The following is a 21,433-nucleotide window of genomic DNA, read 5'->3' as shown; positions in this document are numbered from 1 at the left end:
TCTTTTTCACCCGAGCCCAGATGAGGTCACCAGCTGAGGTGGACTCTGGGATAGGAGGCTGTGGTGCAGCCAGGCTGGGGACTGGAGGAAGGGCGTGTACTCACTTCAGCCTCAGCTTCTATCTTGTCCTCTTTCACCATCTTCTCTACCATTCTCTCTGCCAGGGGCAGAAACATGGTTTTGGAGAGATTTTCATCTCGTGCGGATATAGACTGCAATGGGAAAGACAAGCGTTGTGCTGGGCTCTGTCCTGCTTGCTCTCTTCACTTCACCATGCACACCCCACTAGTGACTCTGGACCCAGTCCACAGTGCACATATCAGGCCTGATCTGGATCTACGACATGGGTACATGGAACGGTTCCTACAATGCCTGGCTTCCACGACATGCCCAAGTGCTTTGACAGGCTGGTCTGATATTTATCTAGAACTACTCAAAAAGGGGTGTGCCTCTGCTGGGTATTACATACATTACAGGGTGCCAAGAAGGAAGCTGCACTGTGTCTTGATATGTTAACAGCTAGAATAGGACACATGCCAACTCTATCTAGCTACACAGCTCTTGCTATTAGCTAATTACCATATAGCCATCATTTTAAACCAGGACCACTGTTAAGTGGACAGTGCAGAGATTCTGCTCAGAGGCCAACCTGGGATAAACTAACAGGACAAGTGAGAGAATACTAGGCTGCCAGGCATGGTGGCCACCTCACCTGTAACCCCAAATTCAAAAGGTGGAGGCAGCAGGATCAAGTTTGAGGTCAACCTAGGTTACACAGCAAATTCAAGGACAGACCCTGTCTCAAAACAAAACAAACACTAAATAAAGGAAGCCGGAAAACTGTCTCGGTGGTTCAGAGCATGGGCTATTCTTGTAGAGGACTCAGGTTTGATTCCCAGCACCTACATGGTGGCTCAAAACTGTTTGTAACTTCACTTCCAAGGGATCAGATCCCCTCTTCTGCCCTCAGCAGCCACCAGGCTCACACATGGTACATAGATATACATACCCATACACATAAAATAAAATTTAATTAAACAAAGACTACCAAGTATCCCCAACTTGAAAAGCCAAGGGGTGATCCATCAAGACCCTCCTGACACTTGGTGCAGCATATTACCCAAGTTCAAAGCTCATTAGTGACAATGATGGTAAAGACAGACTTCAGTCCCATCCTGAGCAGCATACTTACTTGCATGATTAGGCTCATCACAGACCAAAAGTAGTAAGGGTTTTTGGGGACAATCTTATACAGAGCCATGCCAGCCTGAAAGAGAGAGGTTAATTTAGAAAACATAGGATAGAAAACAATCAATCAACTGGTACACATGGTACATATATATATATACAGACAGACAAAACACCCATACGCATAAAATAAAATTTAATTAAACAAAGACTACCAAGTATCCCCAACTCGAAAAGCCAAGGGGTGATCCATCAAGACCCTCCTGACACTTGGTGCAGCATATTACCCAAGTTGAAACAAAATGAAATGAAACAAAAATAAATCAGGGTGTGTGGCACGTCTTTGGGGAGCCCAGCCACACAACTGCAAACTCCAGTTGTTGGCAGTGCATGGTAACTGCATCACTATGGCAACATCAGTAATCATAAATGCCGAGTTTTACATCCTGGGTGACAGTTCAGTTTTTGAACCTTTGAAGTCCAAACCCATAAAATGGACGTGACAAAGTACAGTTCTAGGAAGACTACCAAACTCCACCAAATTTGACTATGAGTGTGAGGCAGGTGGGTTCAGCTGGTAGACTGCTTGCCCACCATGCACAAAGCCCTAGGTTTGACGCCTACCCTTGCAGACACCAAGCCCAGGCACGGGAACGCATGCTTGTAGTCTCAGGCCCTTGAAAGACAGAGGCAGTTCAATCGTCCTCAGCTGCACTGGGAGTTTAAAGTCCAAGCAAACCAATTCAGTTTTCTCTCAACTCCTTGATTCTCTTTGTTGTAGTTGGTTTTTTTTTTTGTTTTGTTTTGTTTTGTTTTGTTTTCCCGAGACAGGGTTTCTCTGTGTAACAGAGCTGGCTATCCTGGAACTCGCTCTGTAGCCCAGGCTCCACCTGCCTCTGCCTCCCGAGTGCTGGATTAAAGGTGTGTGTCAGTTCAGCAGCAGCAGTCCTCACTGAAGACACTGAAAGAGCCCCAGCAAAGCAGGGCCACCAGCCAGGAGGTGAGCTTCATGGAAGTAACAGGTCCTTCCAAGCTATCCATAATTACAGCTAACCCCACCAGCCAGGAGGTGAACTTCACGGAAGTAAGAGGTCCTTCCTTCCAAGCTATCCATAATTACAACTAACCCCACCAGCCAGGCACAACGGAACATGCCTGTTATGAACATGGCCTCCCAGAACATGAGGTAGAGACAGCGGATTGAGAGGTCAAGGTCATCCTCAGCTATATAGTGAGTGAGCAACATAAGACCCTGTCTCAAAAAAAAAAAGAAAAAGAAAAAAAGAAAAAATGACTAGCACCTTTACACAATATGCCCACACTTGGAGTAGATGCAGATAAACAGAGGTAACTATTATTACTCAAGCATACTTGAAACTGAATTGCTGTACCCACATCTCTTCAAACTCAAGAAAGGAACCTTTTCCAGGCATGAGCAAAACCCAGCACAAACAGAATTTAGAGCTCCCGGGAACCCGGCTGCATCAGCTTTCCAGGCAGATGTCCTAGGAGTGATCTCAGTCCCTTGCTCCCCCAGAGACTAGCAGGGTGCAGAGGGTGATGATGGTTAATGCTCTCTACAGCCCCCTCGTTTCCTGTTTCAGCTTCCTTTGGAGTGTGGTAAACACAAAATGAAAACCACACAAATAACTCATTGGGTTGGTGTGTGTACATGCATATGGATGCATTCACACGTGTGCACATGCCTGTGGAGGCCAGAGGGCAACCTGAAGGATCACTCCTCAGGAGCTATCCACCTTGCTTTTTGAGTCTGGGTCTTTGCTGGGACCTGGGGCTGCTTGTCTATTAAGCTAGGCTGGCTGGCCAAAAAACTACAAGGCCCTGTGTGCTCTCTCCTTAGCAATGGAATTTGTAATTCCAAGCCATAATACTTGATTTACCTGGGTACTGGGAATCAAACTCCAGCATCATGTTTCCATGGCAAGCATTCTACCAACTAAGTTTTCTCTCAACTCCTTGATTCTTTTTTTTTTTTCAAGACAGGGTTTCTGTGTGTAGCTTTGGAGTCTGTCCTGGAACTCTTTCTGTAGATCAGGCTGCCTCTCTCAGAGATCTGCCTGCCTCTGCCTCCCCCGAGTGCTGGATTAAAGGTGTGCACCACCACTGCCCGGCCCAACTGCTAGCTTCTTTTCTGGGCACAGAGTATCATACAGCTGAAGTTGGCCTCAGGCTTGCTAAATGATTCTGAATTCTTGATCCTCCTACACCCATCTCCCAGATGCATAACACACATCTAACCAGTTAAAATTTCCTAGCAATAGAAATGTGTATGAAAATACCATGCTACAGGCTGGAGAGATGGCTCAGCTGTTACGAGCACTGGCTGCTCTTCAGGAGGATCTAGATTCAGGTTCCAGCACCCACAGGGCTGCTCACAACCATCTGTAACACACACACACACACACACACACACACACACACACACACACACACACAAAATAAAAATAAAAGGGGGCTGGAGAGATGGCATGTATTGTTCTTCCAGAAGGCCTGAGTTTGATTTCCAATACCCACGTCAGGCAGGTCACAACTGCCTACAACAAGGGGACCCGGTTCCTCCAGCACTTACATACACATACACATAATAAAAGTAATAATCAATCAGTCAATTAATAAATAAATAGAATCCCATGCTAGGTGATTCCAAGAAAAGTGAGGTCACAAACATGGTGTCCTTCCCTCCTTAAGAGAAAATGGAGAAGTATCACTCTGAAATCCCCTGAAAACAGCATTTCAGATGCATCTCAAAGGACAGAGTGAAGCTCTAGGCCAGACTGGAGACATTTATGAAGATCAAATATTTGAGGTCAACAGGTGAGTAAGTCATCAATTCTCAGTAGGGGAAATGAATTTGAACAAAATCAAGGAAAGTGAGTCAGGGGTGAGAGAGAGGGCTCAGCGATGAATAGCCTGCTGTCCTTCCACAGGACCCAAGTTCCATCCACGGCAGACATACACACATCAAGAAAATGAAGAGCCGGGGCAGCTTAGTGGGAGAGCACTGGGCCAGCACCAGAGAGCCCCGGCTCCAACCCCTAGCACTACCAAAACCTCAAGGAGTCAAAGGCTGGGCTCGGCACTAAGGGGTCACGCCCTGCACATGAAAGGCCTAACCTATGTTCTATCTCCAGCACCAAAAACCAGACATGAAGGAAAACAGGTTCATGAGAGACACAAGAAGGTCTTCTACTTTGAAAATTTATATAAATATGAGAATATCAATGCTGACTCTGAGGAAGGACTTGCATTACTACAGTATCATCACCCTGTCTCACTTCCTATTGCTACAGTGTGATACTGCAGTCAAGGAACAAGGTAACCAAACTCAATTTAAAAAAGGCTTAATCCCAGCTCTCAGGAGGCAGAAACAGCTCAAGCCCGGCCAGACACTCCTTATTAAGTTCAAAGCCAAGCAGGGCTCCAGGAGAGGCTCAGCCACCAGAACACTCAGCTACAGCAGGGTTTTTTTGTTTTCTTTTTGAGACAAGATCTCGAATTCATTCCAGGGCCTTGAACTTGAACTCATTATGCAGCTAAAGATGACTTTCAATTCCTGATCCTCCCTCCATGTACTTGGATCCTAGGCATGTGCCACTATGCCAGGTTTACCCTACAATCCAGTCAAAAACCTATAGAACACTACACTGAGCTGAGTGTGGTGACCCCACCTCTACAATCCCAGGTACTCAGGAAGTTGGAGGCAGAATGATAACAAGCTGAAGGTCATTCTGGGAAAGAAAGGGTCTTTCATGGTGCCCAGGCTGGCCATAAACTCATTATATAGCTAAGGATGGCCTCAAACCTCTGATCTTTCGGCCTTCACTTCCAGAGTGCTAGGATTACAAGCATGTGCCACTTTGCTCAGCTCACATGATGTTCGAGGTACATGCAGAGCTGTGTGCACATCTGGCAGGCACTCTGACCCAGTCACATCCACAGTCCTAACACAACTTCTAAAGGGCCAAATACAGCCAAAAGTAACATCTGCCTAGTATGCAGACCCTGGGTTTAATCCACTGTGCCACAAAAAACAGAGAATAAATTTTAGCCTAACATTCTCCAAACGTACACAAAGAACCCTAAAATCTGACCAACAAGCCACCCCTGGAAAGCAAGAATTACAAATTTCAGCCATGGGGACTTCTCCCCTGGTGAATTTCTTTACTCTCAGAAGGCTAAAGCAGCACAATTAACTGGATGTAAACTTTAGAGCAGCTGTCTATTCTGTGCTCTGATTTCTCCTATTCACTCAACAGCAATGTCACCTGGGAGCAATCTAAAGCTGACAGCAAACCAGAGCAAACACATCAACGCCCCCAAGTAAAGCATTTCAAGGCCTTGAAGACTATGTAACCGGCTGATTACCACCCCACCCCACCCCCACAGCAGCTCAATCACATCAGAGCCTTGGTTTGGTGCTGGTCCTGTACCCAGAAGCCTGTGCATTCGGTTACCTGCTGCATCTTCTTGTACTCGCCCACTCTGGCGTAGGCCATGAAGAGATGAGAGTGATACTCCTCGCTGTTGGGAACCTTCTTCACAGCTGCCTCATAAAGCTTTGTGACTAACTCCGCTAGAAGAAGAGAAGCAAGATTGGGTTTTGCTTCCATGAGAGAAAATCCTAACGCTCTTTGTTTGGCTAAAACAGGTACTCTCAACCTTTCTAAGGCCTTTAGCTGTGGTGACCCCAACCATAAAATTACTTTTGTTGCTACTTCATAACTGCAGTTTTGCCACTGTTATGAATTATAACATAAATATCTGATATGGAAGACATCTGACTGTGACCTCTGTGAAGGGGTCGTTTGACATCCAAATAGGTCTCCACCCACAGGCTGAGAACCACTGGGTTAAGGGGGTCCCCCACCACTAGAGGATAGGGAGTACTGCCCCATCTGAGCACTGCTCTTCTGCTTAAGTGTTGTTGGGTTTTTATTTTGTTGTTGTTGTTTTTGGTTGGTTGGTTGTTTCTGTTTGTTTGATTTTGGTTTTTCAAGACAGGTTTTCCCTGTTTCCCTGGTTGTCCTGGAACTTGCTTTGTAGACCAGGCTGGCCTCAAACTCATGGAGATCTGCCTGCCTCTGCCTCTCCAAGTGCTGGGACTAAAGGTGTGCGCCACCACATCTGGCTTTAAGTGTTGTTTTGATGAAGCATGGGTTAGTCACACCTCCTCCTCTCTGTGCCATGAACTCGCCCTGGCCTGTCTCCTTCCAAACGCTCTCCTCGAGCCCTTCACCTGGTAGTGACATCAACTGTAGTTCTTCAGGGTCCCCTGGCATGTCCCACTGCCCAGCTTCTTCTGTCCTCTTCCACTCAGTAAACCCTATGGAGTACCAGTGCCAGGCAAGGACCCAGTTCAAATCACAAGCCTCTCTGCAGGTCTCGCCCTCAACAGTCTGCCTCCCTCCACCCCCCATCTGAGCACTGATTCTGCTGCTGTGTTAGACCCTGACTAAAAGGAAGGTCTTGATTACAGCGTTCACTGACACCCAAAGCAACCACGTGTGCAGTGCAGGCCTATGATCCCAGCCTTTGGAAGGCTGAAGCTGAGAGACAGCAAGCTAAAGGAAGGCATGCCTGTGGACTGAGTTCAAGGCCACCCTGGCTAGTTAGTGAGTCTGAGCTCAAAATAAAAAACAAGTTGAGGACCGAGAGTGCAGCTTAGGGGCTGAGCACTTGCTCAGCATGTGTGAGGTCCTGGGTTTGATCCCCAGTATCACAGAAGAGTCAACATTGTCTTTCTTTATCTTCAAGTGAAACAAACCCTCTCTGCTACAACAATTCTACTCCTAGCTGTGACGGCGTCAAGGAATGAGCAACCCCTGTGAGGAGTGTGCACAGCAGACACGTGGGTGAGGAGAGTGTGCACAGCAGCCGTGTGGGTGAGGAGTGTGCACAGCAGCCGTGTGGGTGAGGAGTGTGCACAGCAGACACGTGGTGGCTGGAGGACAACTCTGGAAGTCTCTTCTCTCCTTCCACTGTGGCGCAGAGGACTGAACTCAGGCTGCAGTCTGCATGGCAGTTTGTACCTGAGCCATCTTACCACCCAACAATGTTCTACTTCCTAATTACAGGATCACTTCATGAGTGTTCATTATGACTCATCAAGTTTACTAGAACATTAAACAAAATGTTTCATAATGAAATAGTTAAGAACTTCAAATGAGGCTGGAGTATGGCGGCATATGTCGTTAATCCCAGCAGTAGGGAGCCAGAGGCAGGTGGATCTCTGGGAGTTCCAGGCCAGCCAGAGCTACACAGTAAGATCCTGTCTCCAAAAAAAGGAAAAGAAAAAGGAAGGAAGGAACTCATTTTGACTCTCATTTCAAGTCAAGGGAGCTAATGCATTTAAGTTTCCTGGCAAAGCTCTTTAAAGGCCATGACCAATGCAGTCATCTATCTACTGTCATCCACACAGGTCAGGGGGACATGGAAAGTCACATACGCCGGTGCATTTCCCGGTAGAGGATCGTCAAGGCCTGCAGGGAGTTGTCATCTGTGGGCTCAAGGGCAGCCACCTCCTGTGCCAAGGTGAAGGCTTCTTCCTGTTTTCCTGTTCTCTGCAAACCAATTGCCTTGAGAACCTGACAAGAAGAAGAGAAAAATCAGCTTCCATGGGGAAAGAAAAGCTAAGGCAGAATAAAGAGAGTCCCAGGGCCGCACCTGGGCTACACAGTGAGATCCCATCCCAGAAAAGCCAGGAGGGGGTGAGGGCGGGGCCGGAAAAAGTGCTCCCTGGAGGTACTACAGCTGAGCCTAATGCCCAGGGGTCACCACTCGATCTAATCCCAGTGCTGAGAAGGCAGAGGCAGCTGATCTCGGGGCTCAGTGGCTGGCCAGCCTACCTACTTGGCAGGTTCCAGACCAGTGCAACTCTGTCTCAAAATAAATAACTAAGTAGGTGGGGATGGAGAGCCGGATCAGTGCTGGAGAGCACTTGCTGGTCTCTAATGAAGACCAAACTAAGGATGCCAGCATTCATGTCAAGCAGCTCACACACCTCTAACTCCAGCCCTGGGCAACCTGATGCCCTATTCGTCTGCACAGGCACAGAGGAGAGGCCATGCACACAAATACATGAATAATAAAATCTTTTTTCTTTTTTTTTTTTTTTTGAGACAAGGTTTCTCGGTGTAGCCCTAGCTGCCCTGGGTCTCACTCTTTAGACCACGCTGGCCTCGAACTCAAGAGATCCTCTTGCCTCTGCCTCCCAAGTGCTGGGATTAAAGGAATAGACCAATACCATGGGCTGTAAAATCGTTACAATGTAACCTTTGCCTCCCCATGTATTCTCATGTGTGCACCAAAACCCATGAGTGCACATATGCACACACCAGACAAGGAAACAGAACCACGAGCAAAGAAAGCCCAGGCAGAAGCTACAAGGACACTGAGCATGATCAACTACAACTGTCCTCACAGAAGATAAACAGCAACTCAAAACTCCTTCTTACCCCAGTTTATAAGTACCTAATGCTGTTGGAGGTTTTTTAGTTTGGTTTGGTTTTTTTTTTGAGACAGGGTTTCTCTGTGTAGTTTTGGTGCCTGTCCTGGATCTCGCTCTGTAGCCCATGCTGGCCTCGAACTCACAGAGATCCACCTGGCTCTGCCTCCCGAGTGCTGGGATTAAAGGCGTGTGCCACCACTTCCCAGCTCCAATACTGTTTTTTTAAAGATTGTGAAAATACCAAAAAAGTAGTATCCCAAAATATACACAGTTAAGCTTCAATGAAGTACTCTCCATGCACTATAAAAAAGTGCTCAGGACAGTAAGTAATGCACAGGGAGGGGGAGAGGGCTAGCAAGCAAGAGAGCTGGGGAGCCAGCCCGGCTCGGTGGGCAGAGACTCCTGCAGACAAGCCTGGTGACCTGACTTCTGTCCCTGCAACTGCCACGCTAGAAGGAGAGAACCAGCTCCTGAAAGGTGTTTGTTTCTCCTCTGACTTCTACATGCTCTGCACTGTGCCATCTGCACAGCCACAGGGGAGAAAGGGAGGGAGGGAGGGAGAAAGAAATGGGCCTGGGAGGGCAGAGCAGGAGAATCAGAACTTCAAAGTTGTCCTCAATTACGTAAGACCATGTCTCAAAAATACAATACAAACGCCGGGCGGTGATGGCCCATGCCTTTAATCCCAGCACTCAGGAGGCAGAGGCAGGAGGATCTCTGTGAGTTCGAGGCCAGCCTGGGCTACACAGAGAAACCTTGTCTCGAAAAACCAAAGCAAAAAACAATACAAAATACAAAACAAAAATGAGAAAGAATTACAAATACAATCATAGCCCAGTGTGGTGGCACAGGCCTTTAATCCCAACACTTGGGGGGCAGAAGCAGGTGGATCTCTCTGAGTCTGAGGTCAGTTTGGTCAACATATCAAGCTTCAGGCCAGCCTAGACTACACAGAAACCCTGCCTCAAAAAATAGATATCATATTACCCACAGATGTAAGTAAAGGGCAAATGCAGTTACCTTTGCACAGTGAAGATCTCTGTGTTTCTTCAACAGTTTATCAGCTTGCTGAATTGCCATTTTATTATTCCCATTATCAAGGTAATCTATGAAAAAAAATCAGGGTATCATAATCCTTCACCAACACACACGAGAAATACAACTCCCTTTGAGACCTTCAGAACCACCCTCACTGTTTTATTTAGAACACCATGGGCCAGGCAGTGGTGGCACACACAGGCAGCAGAGGCTCAGGTTAGCTTCAGACTCACTATGTAATCCAGGCTGGCCTTGAACTCACTGGGATCTTCTTGCCTCAGACTCCCAAGTGCTGAGATCGCAGGTGTGTACTGTGCAGCACCCCACCCCATCCTTTCACACCTGCCCCAGTTGAGGATTGTAAATTGAGTGCCTGAGGCCAGCCTGGGATACATACATAGCAATACCATCTTTTTTTTTTTTTAAGTAGACTCTCTCTTAGACTAGTCATCTTTTTTTATTTAAATTAACTTATTTTATGTGCATTGGTGTTTGGCCTGTATGTGTGCCTGTGTGAGGGTGTCAGATCTCCTGAAACTGGAGTTATAGAAAGTTGTGAGCTGCCATGTGGGTGCTGGGGATTGAACCTGGGTCCTCTGGAAGAGCAGACAGTGCTCTGAACCACTGAGCCACCGCTCCAGTTTTGTTTGTTTTTTGTTTTTTCATCTTTGAGGAGCTCAAACTGTTAGGGTGATTATTTGATAAACAATCAAACCTGAGGACAGGACTAAGCTACTCACTACTCACTCTGAAGGGGACAAGACTCTGAATCGATGGACCAATCTGCCCCTGGCCTCTGGGAAGGGGCTCCACTGGGGCTGGGAACGTGGTGACACCATATCTAAACCACAGAACTGCAGCCTACCCCAGGGTGGACATGTGGCCCAAGCTGGGTAAATTGGGTTTCTTCCTGGTAACCATTAGCCCCAACACTACAAGTCTGCATCAGAAAGTCACGGGCAAGCCCAAACGGAAAGGCTGAACTGTTCGGAGTCTACGGTATCGGTGGCTGCTCTACACCTTCCACTCAGAAGCTTCACAGGATAGAGACAGGATAATGAAAGAAGATGTCACCTTCAGGCTCTCCTCATTCATATAAGAAAGGAAATCTTTTAAAAAAAAAAATCTTACTTTATCCAAAATCCCCTGCTGGGACTGGAGTGATTACTGCTTTTACACAGGACCAGAGGTCAGTTCCTGCACTAACATGGCACCTCACAATTCCCTTGAACTTCTGCTCCAGGGCATCTAATGCCCCATTCTGGCCTCTTTGGGCACTGCACACATGGGTTATACGCCCATGCAGACACATTACATACACATAAATACACTTAAAAAATATAAAAATTTGTAAGAAAGGAGCACCTTGATGAAGTCTGTCTGTGGGGTGAGGCTAAGAGACCCTCCCTCCTCTGACCCACAACTTTAGTATGGCTACAAAGTCAACAGGGTCTGCCCTGAAGAATACAGTGAGCAAAAGAAAATCAGTCTGATGCCGGTAGTGGTGGCACACTCCTTTAATCCCTGTGAGTTCGAGGCCACCCTGGTCTACAGAGCGAGTTCCACGACAGCCAGGGCTACACAGAGAAACCTGTCACAAAAAAAGGGGGAAAAAGTTGGTTTTCAACTTACATTACTGAGTCTTTAATATAAATCACATAGCCCTTGAACAAAAGAGGCCAGGTACTATGATATCCTAAGTTAGTAAGTCTTTTAAAAACTTATTCAGGGTAATTGTGGTTCGGCTGGGGACTGCTGCTACCCCTTAGGAAAAGGAGTCTGACAAATGAGTCTGCAGGAAGACAGACAGACAGACAGACAGACAGAAAGGGCACTGGTTACAGTGCAGCTTCACAGGGTTCCCAGGGCAGCACCAGCCCAAGGACAGGCATTCTTTCGGGTGTGTGGTCCTCACAGATGGAGTAGAGAACCTACATCAGGGACCCACGAGAAGGCTTCTCTGCAGCCAACCTGGCCCGCCTCATCTTCTCTCACCTTCCTGCTCTCTTTCCTAGTCTTCTTGTTTCTTTTAAAGAAGGAGGATGCAGATAGGAATTTAGTGACATTTGTTTTCATTGTTTCCTCCCAGCAAGGGATACAAGTTTCCATTACTAATAAGGATATAGATTATAATTATTGGGGGAGGGTGACATAGGATCTCATGCATCTTGGCCAGAACTATGTAGCAAAGATGACCTTCAACTTTTTTTTCTGATTTGTTGTTTATCTTTTGTTTTTCCCTTTCTTTTCTTTTTCTTTTAGAGAAGTGGTCTCTTTGTAGTCTTGGCTAGGTAGAACTTGCTATGTTCACCAGGCACCAGGCAGAGGTCTACCTGCCTCTACCTCCCAAACACTGGGATTAAAGGGAAAAAAATATTACACTTATGTATTTATTTGTTTAAGTGTGGAGTACACATGTCCACAGCATGGGTTCAAAGCCAGTCTGGTCTACATAGTAAGTTCCAGGCTAGCCAGGGCCACAGAATGAGATCCTGTCTCAAAAAAAAAAAAAAAAAAAAGCTGGGTAGTGGTGGTACACGCTTTTGATCCCTTGCCAGGCAGAGCCAGGCGAATCTCTATGAGTTCGGGGCCAGCCTGGTCTACAGAGTGAGTTCCAGGACAAGCTCCAAAGCTACACAGAGAAGCCAAGAAAGAAAGAAAGAGAGAGAGAGAGAGAGAGAGAGAGAGAGAGAGAGAGAGAGAGAGAGAAAGAGAAATGCCAGTCTGGAATGGTGGTTCCTCCTGATAGCCATCTCAGCTCTCAGGACCATGACAGCCTGGGCCATAAAACAAGATGTGTCATCAAGTTCAAAGTCTGTCTCCACATGGCCCTGTTCATTTGTCCCCACTGTAACCACTATAAACCACTCCCCATGCCTTGCCCGCTTGGATGGACTATATCTACTCACACTAAGCCTAATAGCTTTTCCATCTTTTAAAAGGGGGCAGAGGGGCTGGAGCAATGCTCAGTGCATAAGGCTGCTCACCCACATGGCAGCTCACAACCAGCCGGAACTCCAGGGAATCCGACACCCTCTTCTGCCTTTCACAGTATCCAGGTATGCATTAGATGCACAGACATACATGTGCAGGCAAAACACCCAAACACATTCAACAATAATTAAAGTAGTAGTAGTAGTAGTAGTAGTAGTAATAATACATTAAAAATACTAATCCTGAAAAAAAATCTAACCCTGCGGTGATATATTGTGTACCTTAATAAAATTTGCCTCAAGATCAGAGAACATAACAAGCCACTAGACTAAACATAGATGCCAGGCAGTAGTGGCACACACCTTTAATCCCAATACTTGGGAATCACATGCCTTTAATCCCAGCACTTAAGATCTCATGCCTCTGCTACCAGTATTTGGGAAGCACACAGCCTTTAATCCCAGCACTAAGAAGGAAGTGATGGCTGGGAGGAGAAAGGTATATAAGGCCTGAGGAAACAGGAACTGAAACCTTTTCAGACTGAGGAGTCCTGGAGGTAAGACAGGGCAGTAGCTTGTTCTTTGTTTCTCTGATCTTCTGGCAAATTCTATAAGGGTACACAATATATCACCACATAACCCTATTTGCTACCCAATATTCTGAGCTCTCTTAAAACAAAAGCCTGATAAATGGTTAACTCCCTCAGTGTTCTCTACTGCCTTTTAAACCAGAACAAGAGCTCAGCCATCTACAACCCCAGCATTCAGGGAGGGAGAGGCAGGAAAGTTGGGAGTTGAAGGTCTTCCCTGGCTACAAAGCTAGACTGTGTGCAACCTGGGCTATATGAAACCGTCTCAAAAAATAAATAAAGGCAAACCTCTCAAAGAAAAACCAAAACAGGCTTCCTGGTCCTTGGAACAGCTTACAAAGCAAGTCCTTGTTCCTCCACTCCCTGGTTCCACTCCACTCTAGCCTCTCTAAATCCCACCACAGAAGTCTTCTGATTGTGTCCTAAGCAGGCCATACTCTAGGGCTCTTCATCACTATTTCCCTCATTCCACATTCAAAGTAGAACATTACATCCACAAGGCTGTTTCGAGACCTGCTCCTAAGAGCCCAGATGCCCACATGATCTCGGGGCAAGCCACACTTTTCAGAGCCTTCAGCACAAACACAGCTACTAAATAAATGTCTGTGCAGTCAATGAAGCTGACAAGAGGCACGAGAATCGGAAGTTCAGGGTCATCCTTAGCTATATAGCAAGTTCTAGGTCACCCTGGGCTTTATGAGTCACTCTCAAAAAATGTGTGTGTGTGTGTGTGTGTGTGTGTATTAGAGCAGTAATACACATTATGGTAAAAAAAAAAAAAAAAAAACTTGTAAAGGTTAAAGGGTTAGCTGGGCGGTGGTGGCGCACGCCTTTAATCCCAGCACTCGGGAGGCAGAGCCAGGCAGATCTCTGTGAGTTCGAGGCCAGCCTGGACTACCAAGTGAGTTCCAGGAAAAGCGCAAAGTTACACAGAGAAACCCTGTCTCGAAAAACCAAAAAAAAAAAAAAAAAGGTTAAAGGGTTAGCAGGTAGGTCTCTCTCTCGTGACTGTGATTCTACTATCCTCTATCCCACGTAGAACTTTTTCAAGAATTGTTTTCTTTTTCTCCCTGCTCCAGTGCTGGACACTGAACTGTAGCCTGCACACACCAGTCAGACACTAATCACTGAGCCACACCCCATCTAGACATGGCTTTTTTTTTTTTCTTGGTTTTTTGAGACAGGGTTTCTCTATGTAGCTTTGCGCCTTTCCTGGAACTCACTCGGTAGCCCAGGCTGGCCTCGAACTCAGAGATCCGCCTGCCTCTGCCTCCCGAGTGCTGGGATTAAAGGCGTGCGCCACCACCGCCCGGCTTTAGACATGGCTTTTACTACAGAAGAAAGGATGCTGTACCAAGTGGACTTTCTACAGAAAGTCTAAGCAGGGGCTGGTAAAACAGCTCGGGAGGTCACGTGTCCATCATGCAAACATGAGGATAACTACAGTAGCATGTATTCATAATCCCAGTGCTGGAGAGACAGGCAGAGACAGGTCAGTCGCTCAGGGGCTCCGCTAGTCTAAACTATCTGGCAAGCGCCAAGCCATAAAGAGACCCAGAGTTAAAAAAAAAGCCAGGTAGATGGTGCTTGAGGGATGACACCGAAGGCTGACTTCTGGCCTCCACATGTAGACACACTCACACCCATCCCCACAAACAGAATGATACCTTGTTACTTCTGGGACTCACACAGTTAATACTACCCAACAAAAGACTCAGAATAACTATCCCCCTTGACTGAGCACTTCCAGTTTTTATTAATGAGCTACAGCAGAGGAATCACCTGCCCTAAGATTTGACCAGACATCCTAGGGAGACAGCCCAAGTCCCGAAAGAAGCGACTGTCACTGGAGAGCCTGCTGGCTTCATGCTACACCTGACCTGGAGAAGACAAGACTGGACGCACAACAGATTAGAACAAAGGACTGTGTGTGTGTATGTGTGTGTTCACGGGTTGGTGCTGTGCATGGAAGTCAGAGGACAACTCTCGAGCGCTGGTTCTCTCCTAACTAACACCATGAGGGTCCTAACTCCTAACACCATGAGCGTCCCCAGGACGGAACTCAGATGAACAGGCTTGGCAGCCATCAGTGGGAATGGTAGTAGTAAAAAGCACTGTGCTCACCCACGCAAACCAAGTGACAACCGGTGAGAACTACCCAGCAAGAGGTCATTTCAAAAAGGCAGGGGGATGGGGTGGCTCTAGCCTTTAATCTAAGCACTCATGTGACTGAGACAGGAAGGTCTGGAGTTTGAGACCAGCGTGAGCAACTTAGGGAGCTCCAGTCTGGACTGTGGAAGCCTGTGTTCAACCCCAGCCCCACCACTCCCTCCTACCACGCTGAGTCTGCTAACGCGTCCAGCCTTCGGTTCCTACAGTGAGTGACCAGCCCTCTAACCCGTCCAGCCTTCGGTTCCTACAGTGACCAGCCCTCTAACCTGTCCTGCCTTCGGTTCCTACAGTGAATGACCAGCCCTCTAACCCGTCCAGCCTTCGGTTCCTACAGTGACCAGCCCTCTAACCCGTCCAGCCTTCGGTTCCTACAGTGACAAGCCCTCTAACCCGTCCAGCCTTCGGTTCCTACAGTGACCAGCCCTCTAACCTGTCCTGCCTTCGGTTCCTACAGTGACCAGCCCTCTAACCTGTCCTGCCTTCGGTTCCTACAGTGACCAGCCCTCTAACCCATCCAGCCTTCGGTTCCTACAGTGACCAGCCCTCTAACCCGTCCAGCCTTCGGTTCCTACAGTGACCAGCCCTCTAACCTGTCCTGCCTTCGGTTCCTACAGTGACCAGCCCTCTAACCTGTCCTGCCTTCGGTTCCTACAGTGACCAGCCCTCTAACCTGTCCTGCCTTCGGTTCCTACAGTGACCAGCCCTCTAACCCATCCAGCCTTCGGTTCCTACAGTGACCAGCCCCCTAACCCGTCCAGCCTTCGGTTCCTACAGTGACCAGCCCTCTAACCCATCCAGCCTTCGGTTCCTACAGTGACCAGCCCTCAGCTAATGCAGTTTGCGAACATCAGGCCATGGCTGAGCTCCACGATGATGAACTTGCTCATCGGTCAGCTAGTACAGCCTGGATTTAAGGATTAGCCGTTGTTTAGGAGCATCAATGTGTTTGAACAACAAAATCCAGGCGCTCTAAAGGCTGCGGCAAGGCCTACTGCCACTTCATATTAGTCCCTCAGAAACCCTCCTCCACTCTCTCCACTAGCTGGAACAAAAGCTACATAATTCAGACTTCAGCTTTGAGAATATGTCCTGTCACTTCTGGTTAATAAATACATCCTGATGTTTGGCAATGTGAAATCATGTTTTTTATTGAACAATTCAAAACACTATTAATTGTAACTGAATGTAAGACCAACAGTGTTCTCCTTGCTCTTCAAGAACAATGTTATGAATCTAATTATTCTTAAGTTTTGAGTCTTTTGTAAAAGTTCAGAAAAAGGAGAAGTCTGCAGGCGGTGTCTGTGTAAGGGTGTGATTCACAAACCATGAACCCTAAATTTAGGTTTACTTTCTATTACCCAGAAGCAGAAGGGCAGCTGCAAGCCAGAGGCTAGCCTGGTCTACACAGGGACGTCTCTGCCTTCTGCAAAGGCAGAAGAATGTGCAGCAATGGGGATTCTGAGGCTTTCTTCTGCTAGCTCTTGCCTCTGTGGTCTACGGCAAATCAAAGTGATGCAATTTCTAGCACAGTGATTAGTTAAGACAGTGTGCTTGGGCTGGGCCACGGTGGACCATACCCTTAATCCCAGCACTCGGGAGGCAGAGGCAGGTGGATCTCTATGAGTTTGAGGCCAGCCTGGCCTGCAGAATGAGTTCCAGGACAGCCAGGGCTACACAGTGAAACCCTGTCTGGAAAAAACGAAAAAAGACATAGTACCTGGAGTTCAAACCCAAGTTCAGGAAGTATTAGCCCTAGAGAAATACATAAGAGCAATAAAACTTGTTTCTCCAGCTGTTTAGGGGTGTGTGTGTGTGTGTGTATGTGTGTGTGTGTGTGAGAATCTGTGAGATTAAACAAGATAAAGCCCAGGTAAGGCAAAAGGATACTGACTGACTTAAGAACCTTATCATAACAGACTGGCTGTTCTGAACCTTCTTTCATTATCATTCAGTGTACAGGGCCACAACGCTAGAAACAGGTAATGTGAAGGTAAGCCATCACACAACACAGCACCTAAGGGCCAGCAAGATGCCTCTGCAGGTGAAGGTGCTTGCTGCCACTCCTGACAACCTGAATTTAATCCCAGAATCCACATGATAGGAGAAGACCAACTCCCTCTTGCAAGGTGTCCTCTGAACTCCACAGACACGCAGTACCATTGTGTGACCACACCCACCACACCCACCCAAAACATATTTCTTCAACAAGTGTAATTTAAAAAATGCATCAAACACATATATAAAATTATGACCACTGAGAGGTGGTGGCGCAGACCTTTAATCCCAGCACTCGGGAGGCAGAGCAAGGTGGATCTCTGTGAGTTCGAGGCCAGCCTGGTCTACAGAATGAGTTCCAGGACAGTCAAGGTTAGGCAAAAAAAAAAAAAAAAAAAAACAACCCAGTCTCAAAAAAACAACACAAAGCCAGTGTAATGGTGGTGAGTCTTTAATTCCTGCACTGAGGAGGCAGAAAGCAGGTGATCTCTGTGAGTTCCAGGTCAGCCAAGGGCTACATAGTATGATCTTCTCAAAAAAAAAAAAAAAAAAAAAATTGAGAAAGAAAAGAAGCTGGAAAGAAGGCTCAGGTTTTGGTTTTTGTTTTGTCTTGTTTTTCCAGACAGGGTTTCTCTGTATAGCTTTGGAGCCTGTCCTGGAACTCAACTCTGTAGACAAGGTTGGCCTCGAACTCACAGAGATCCCCATGACTCTGCTGGGATTAAAGGCCTGCACCACCACCGCCCAACCCGGTTAAGGCTCAGTTTTTAAGAGCACTGGCTACTCTTCCAAAGGACCCCACTTAAGAGTCCCAGCACCCACAAGGTGGCTTACCATAGTCTGTAACTCCGGTTCTAGGGGATCCTAATGCCCTCTTTGGGCACCAGGAATGAACACCAGGCGCACCGACACCATGAAGGCAAAATACCCAGAGATGTAAAATAGTGGAAAAGAGAGGAAGGAAAAAAAAAAAAGGTGAAGGACAAAGAAAAAAAGGGCAAGTACCAACTTGCTAGAAACACAAGCGACCACTCTGCCAAGGGGAAAAAAAAAAAAAAAAACCTAAAAACAAATTAAAAAGCCAAAACGCAGTGCCACGCTGAAAGCGTGAGAGGTCTACTTTAGCAGAAACCACTGACTGACCTTGAGGCTTCCCCATCATTATCGGAGACCAGACCAGACAACCATCAACGAGGAAAAAGCAACGCAAAAAGGAACCACTTCCAATAACAGACCAGCTCAGTTATTGCCAAGTGTTTCTGACTCGATTCTGTCACTCTTTCATCCCCACCAGGGTTAGGAAGACGACATCAGGGTCCATCTTTTCAAGCCTGTGGGGTTCGGGGCGAGCGCCGTGGGGAGGGGGGAAACCTACTGAGCACGCGGAAGGCAAGCTGCAGAGAAAAACCTCCGACCCGGGGCCGAAAGGAAAACCCTCCCGGCAGCCCGGCCCGCACCTCCGACACCAGCGACTGCCAGCTCTTCCCCGCTATTCCGGGCCCGCGACCCCCTCCCCCCCCCCGCCACCCACGTGTGCCCAGAGCAGCTGTTCCTGCAGCGGGGAGCCTGAGGATGGGGTTCGAGCTGGGTGACCTTGCATCGGCCCCCTTTCCCTTCTCTGGGCCTCAGTTTCTCCACGTGCACCAGACGAGACACCCAGTCCGACAAACCCCGGGTCCTTATCCCAGTTAACCGAACCCACTATCCCCGGGGCATCGCCCCTTAGGGAAGGCGCTCCCACCTCACGCCGGGGCCGGTTGTCACCTGCAAGAGCGAGCACGGCCTCCCCGGGAGCGGCTGGATGAAAGCGACCTAGGGGCAGTGGCGCTGATCTCGCTGGAAAGGCGCGTCCCGACAGCGGCGCGCCCCCGCCGAGGCCACCTCAAGGGACGAGCTTCGCCCGGCCGGAGCCTACGCGAGGCCGAGGCTGCGGCCTAGCGCGCCCCGCGCGGCCCGCCCCCCTCGCCGCCCCACACCGCGCGCGCCCCCGGCGGCGCTCCTGGGCCTTCGCCCGGGGCAGGGCAGGCCTCGGCTGGCCGCACTGGCCAGCAGGCCGGCTCCAGGGACTCACCGTAAATGGGCCGGAGGCGCCGGTCGTTAGGGTCCTGCACATGGCCCCGCGTCGCCATGATGACAAGCGCAGAACCGCAGTGCGCACGCGCCTGGCGGCCTCCGGGGAAGGGGCCGTTAAAGGGCCAGCGTCGATCTCGCCGGTGTATCGCGATAGCGGAGGGGCGCTGCGACGGAGCACGCCTGCGCAGAAGGGGAAGCTCGCCTCCCCTTTAATTGGCGCTGGGGTTTGATTTCTGCCGGTGGAATAACCTGGACCCCAGGGGCGGTTGATGGTGTGGAAGGCTTTTCCCCTCGAGAGCTCGGAGAGGCGTGGAAAGCGACAAAGCGACTTAATTCCGTTGACGCTACATCTTGAAGAACCAGTTGGTCTTGGCTTTGATTCGGGAGCTGCCGGGAACCCCTGGAGGAGTTCTGAGAAAGGAGAGCTTGCTCAAGAGTGAAACTACATAAAGTTGGCGAGCCCCTTCCCTGAACTCAGTTCCCGTGTGTGTCCAGACACTAGTGAAAGCTGCTTTAATTAGATAGTTTAATATTCAGAAGGCGCGAGACGTTATCATTACCTTTCTTCTTTACAGGTTTAGTCACACCACACAAGGTTACGAATGCTAATGATTTACCAAGTCATTTTAGGCGTCAAGAACTGCAAGGAGCTTAAGGTGCAGACCTTTAATCCCAGCACTCGGGAGGCAGAGCCAGGCGGATCTCTGTGAGTTCGAGGCCAGCCTGGGCTACAGACTGAGTTCCAGGACAGCTAAGGCTTGGTAGAGATCCTGTCTCAAAAAAAAAAAAAAAAAAAAAAAAAAAAAAAGGAAGGGAGGAAGGGAAAGAGAGAGAGAGAAAAGGAAAAAAAAGTTTTCATATCAGGTGGTTGCCTGCAATTTTGTTTGCTGACATTTCATATAAATCTTCCTCTTTGCACCAACAATTTTGCCCTCAATTCACGGTGCCTCTTCTCCAGCGGCATGTTACAACTTGGCTGCCCTGACACTTGTACAGAGAAGTGAAACCAGTCGCTTTTTTCGAAGCCACTGAGTAGTGGTATATAAGGTGTATACATACCTATAACCCCGGCCCTGAGGAAGCTAAGAAAAGAGGATAGAGTCAAAGCCAGTCTGGGCTAGCTACATAGTAAGACCCTGTCTCAAAAGAAAAGGGAGAGAGAGAAGAAATGATACATGTTGAAGTGATTTGGTGTAGGGATTTAAAACATTACACAATGTATACTATGTATACACAATGTATACATAGTATTTATACATATGTATGACTTTTAATGAGTCAACTTTTAAGTTTTGAAGGCTTAAGATTGGCTATTTCATGTGTGTGTCTGTCTGTGTATATGTGTGGGGGCACTCACTGTAAATGTGGGGGACAGGGTGAAAGAACAGTTCTCTCCCTGTACCATGTGGATGTTGGTTAGATCAGGCATGGTGACAAGCACCTAAAAAAGCAGATACTAGAGGCACACCCCTTTAGTCCCAGCACTCAGGAAGCAAAGGCAGGAGGATCTGTGTGTTTGAGGCCAGCCTGGTCTACAGAGTGAGTTCCAGGACAGCCAGGGCTGCACAGAGAAAAACCAAAAAAAAAAAAAAAAAAAAAAAAAAGAGGACCCAGGTTCAAGTCCCAGCACCACAACTGTCTGTAACTCTAGTAACTCTAGTTCCAATGGATCTGAGGCCCTCTTCTGACCTCTAGGCACTGCATGCCAGTGGTGCACAGACACAATACTCATACACATAAATAAAGAAATGCTTTAGTTTTAAAAAAGTTTACATCCAAATGAAATACACACCAGAATCAGCACCCACACACCACACACGACTTGCCCTAGGCTCAGAGGTTTTTCTGTTTTTTTTTTTGTTTTTTTGTTTTTTTTTTTTTCTGGTTTTTCAAGACAGGGTTTTGGGCTGGAGAGATGGTTCAGAGGTTAAGAGCACTGGCTGTTCTTCCAGAGGTCCCGAGTTCAATTCCCAGCA

At 47.8% G+C, this 21,433-nt stretch overlaps 1 protein-coding gene across 2 annotated transcripts in view; it reads right to left on the bottom strand.

Moving 5' to 3' along the window:
- Positions 1-19,560, bottom strand: part of Naa25 (N-alpha-acetyltransferase 25, NatB auxiliary subunit) — a 54,470-nt gene extending 34,910 nt beyond the window's left edge. Inside the window, exons 1-6 of one of the 2 annotated variants that reach the window (XM_028855639.2) lie at positions 19,456-19,560; positions 9,677-9,762; positions 7,655-7,793; positions 5,664-5,782; positions 1,193-1,267; positions 105-212 (exon numbers count right to left, since the gene is read on the bottom strand). In XM_028855639.2, the coding sequence (XP_028711472.1) occupies positions 105-212; positions 1,193-1,267; positions 5,664-5,782; positions 7,655-7,793; positions 9,677-9,762; positions 19,456-19,513 (585 nt within the window). In that variant the 5' untranslated portion in view covers positions 19,514-19,560. Of the gene's footprint in view, positions 1-104; positions 213-1,192; positions 1,268-5,663; positions 5,783-7,654; positions 7,794-9,676; positions 9,763-19,125; positions 19,220-19,455 lie in introns of those variants that run through there. The other variant, XM_037198673.1, reaches the window with a different exon arrangement.
- Between the last annotated feature and the right edge of the window lie 1,873 nt (positions 19,561-21,433).

The sequence above is a fragment of the Peromyscus leucopus genome, chromosome 23 (genome assembly GCF_004664715.2).
Source record: "Peromyscus leucopus breed LL Stock chromosome 23, UCI_PerLeu_2.1, whole genome shotgun sequence".
Lineage (NCBI taxonomy): Eukaryota > Metazoa > Chordata > Mammalia > Rodentia > Cricetidae > Peromyscus > Peromyscus leucopus.
This window is presented reverse-complemented; position numbering and strand designations above follow the sequence as displayed.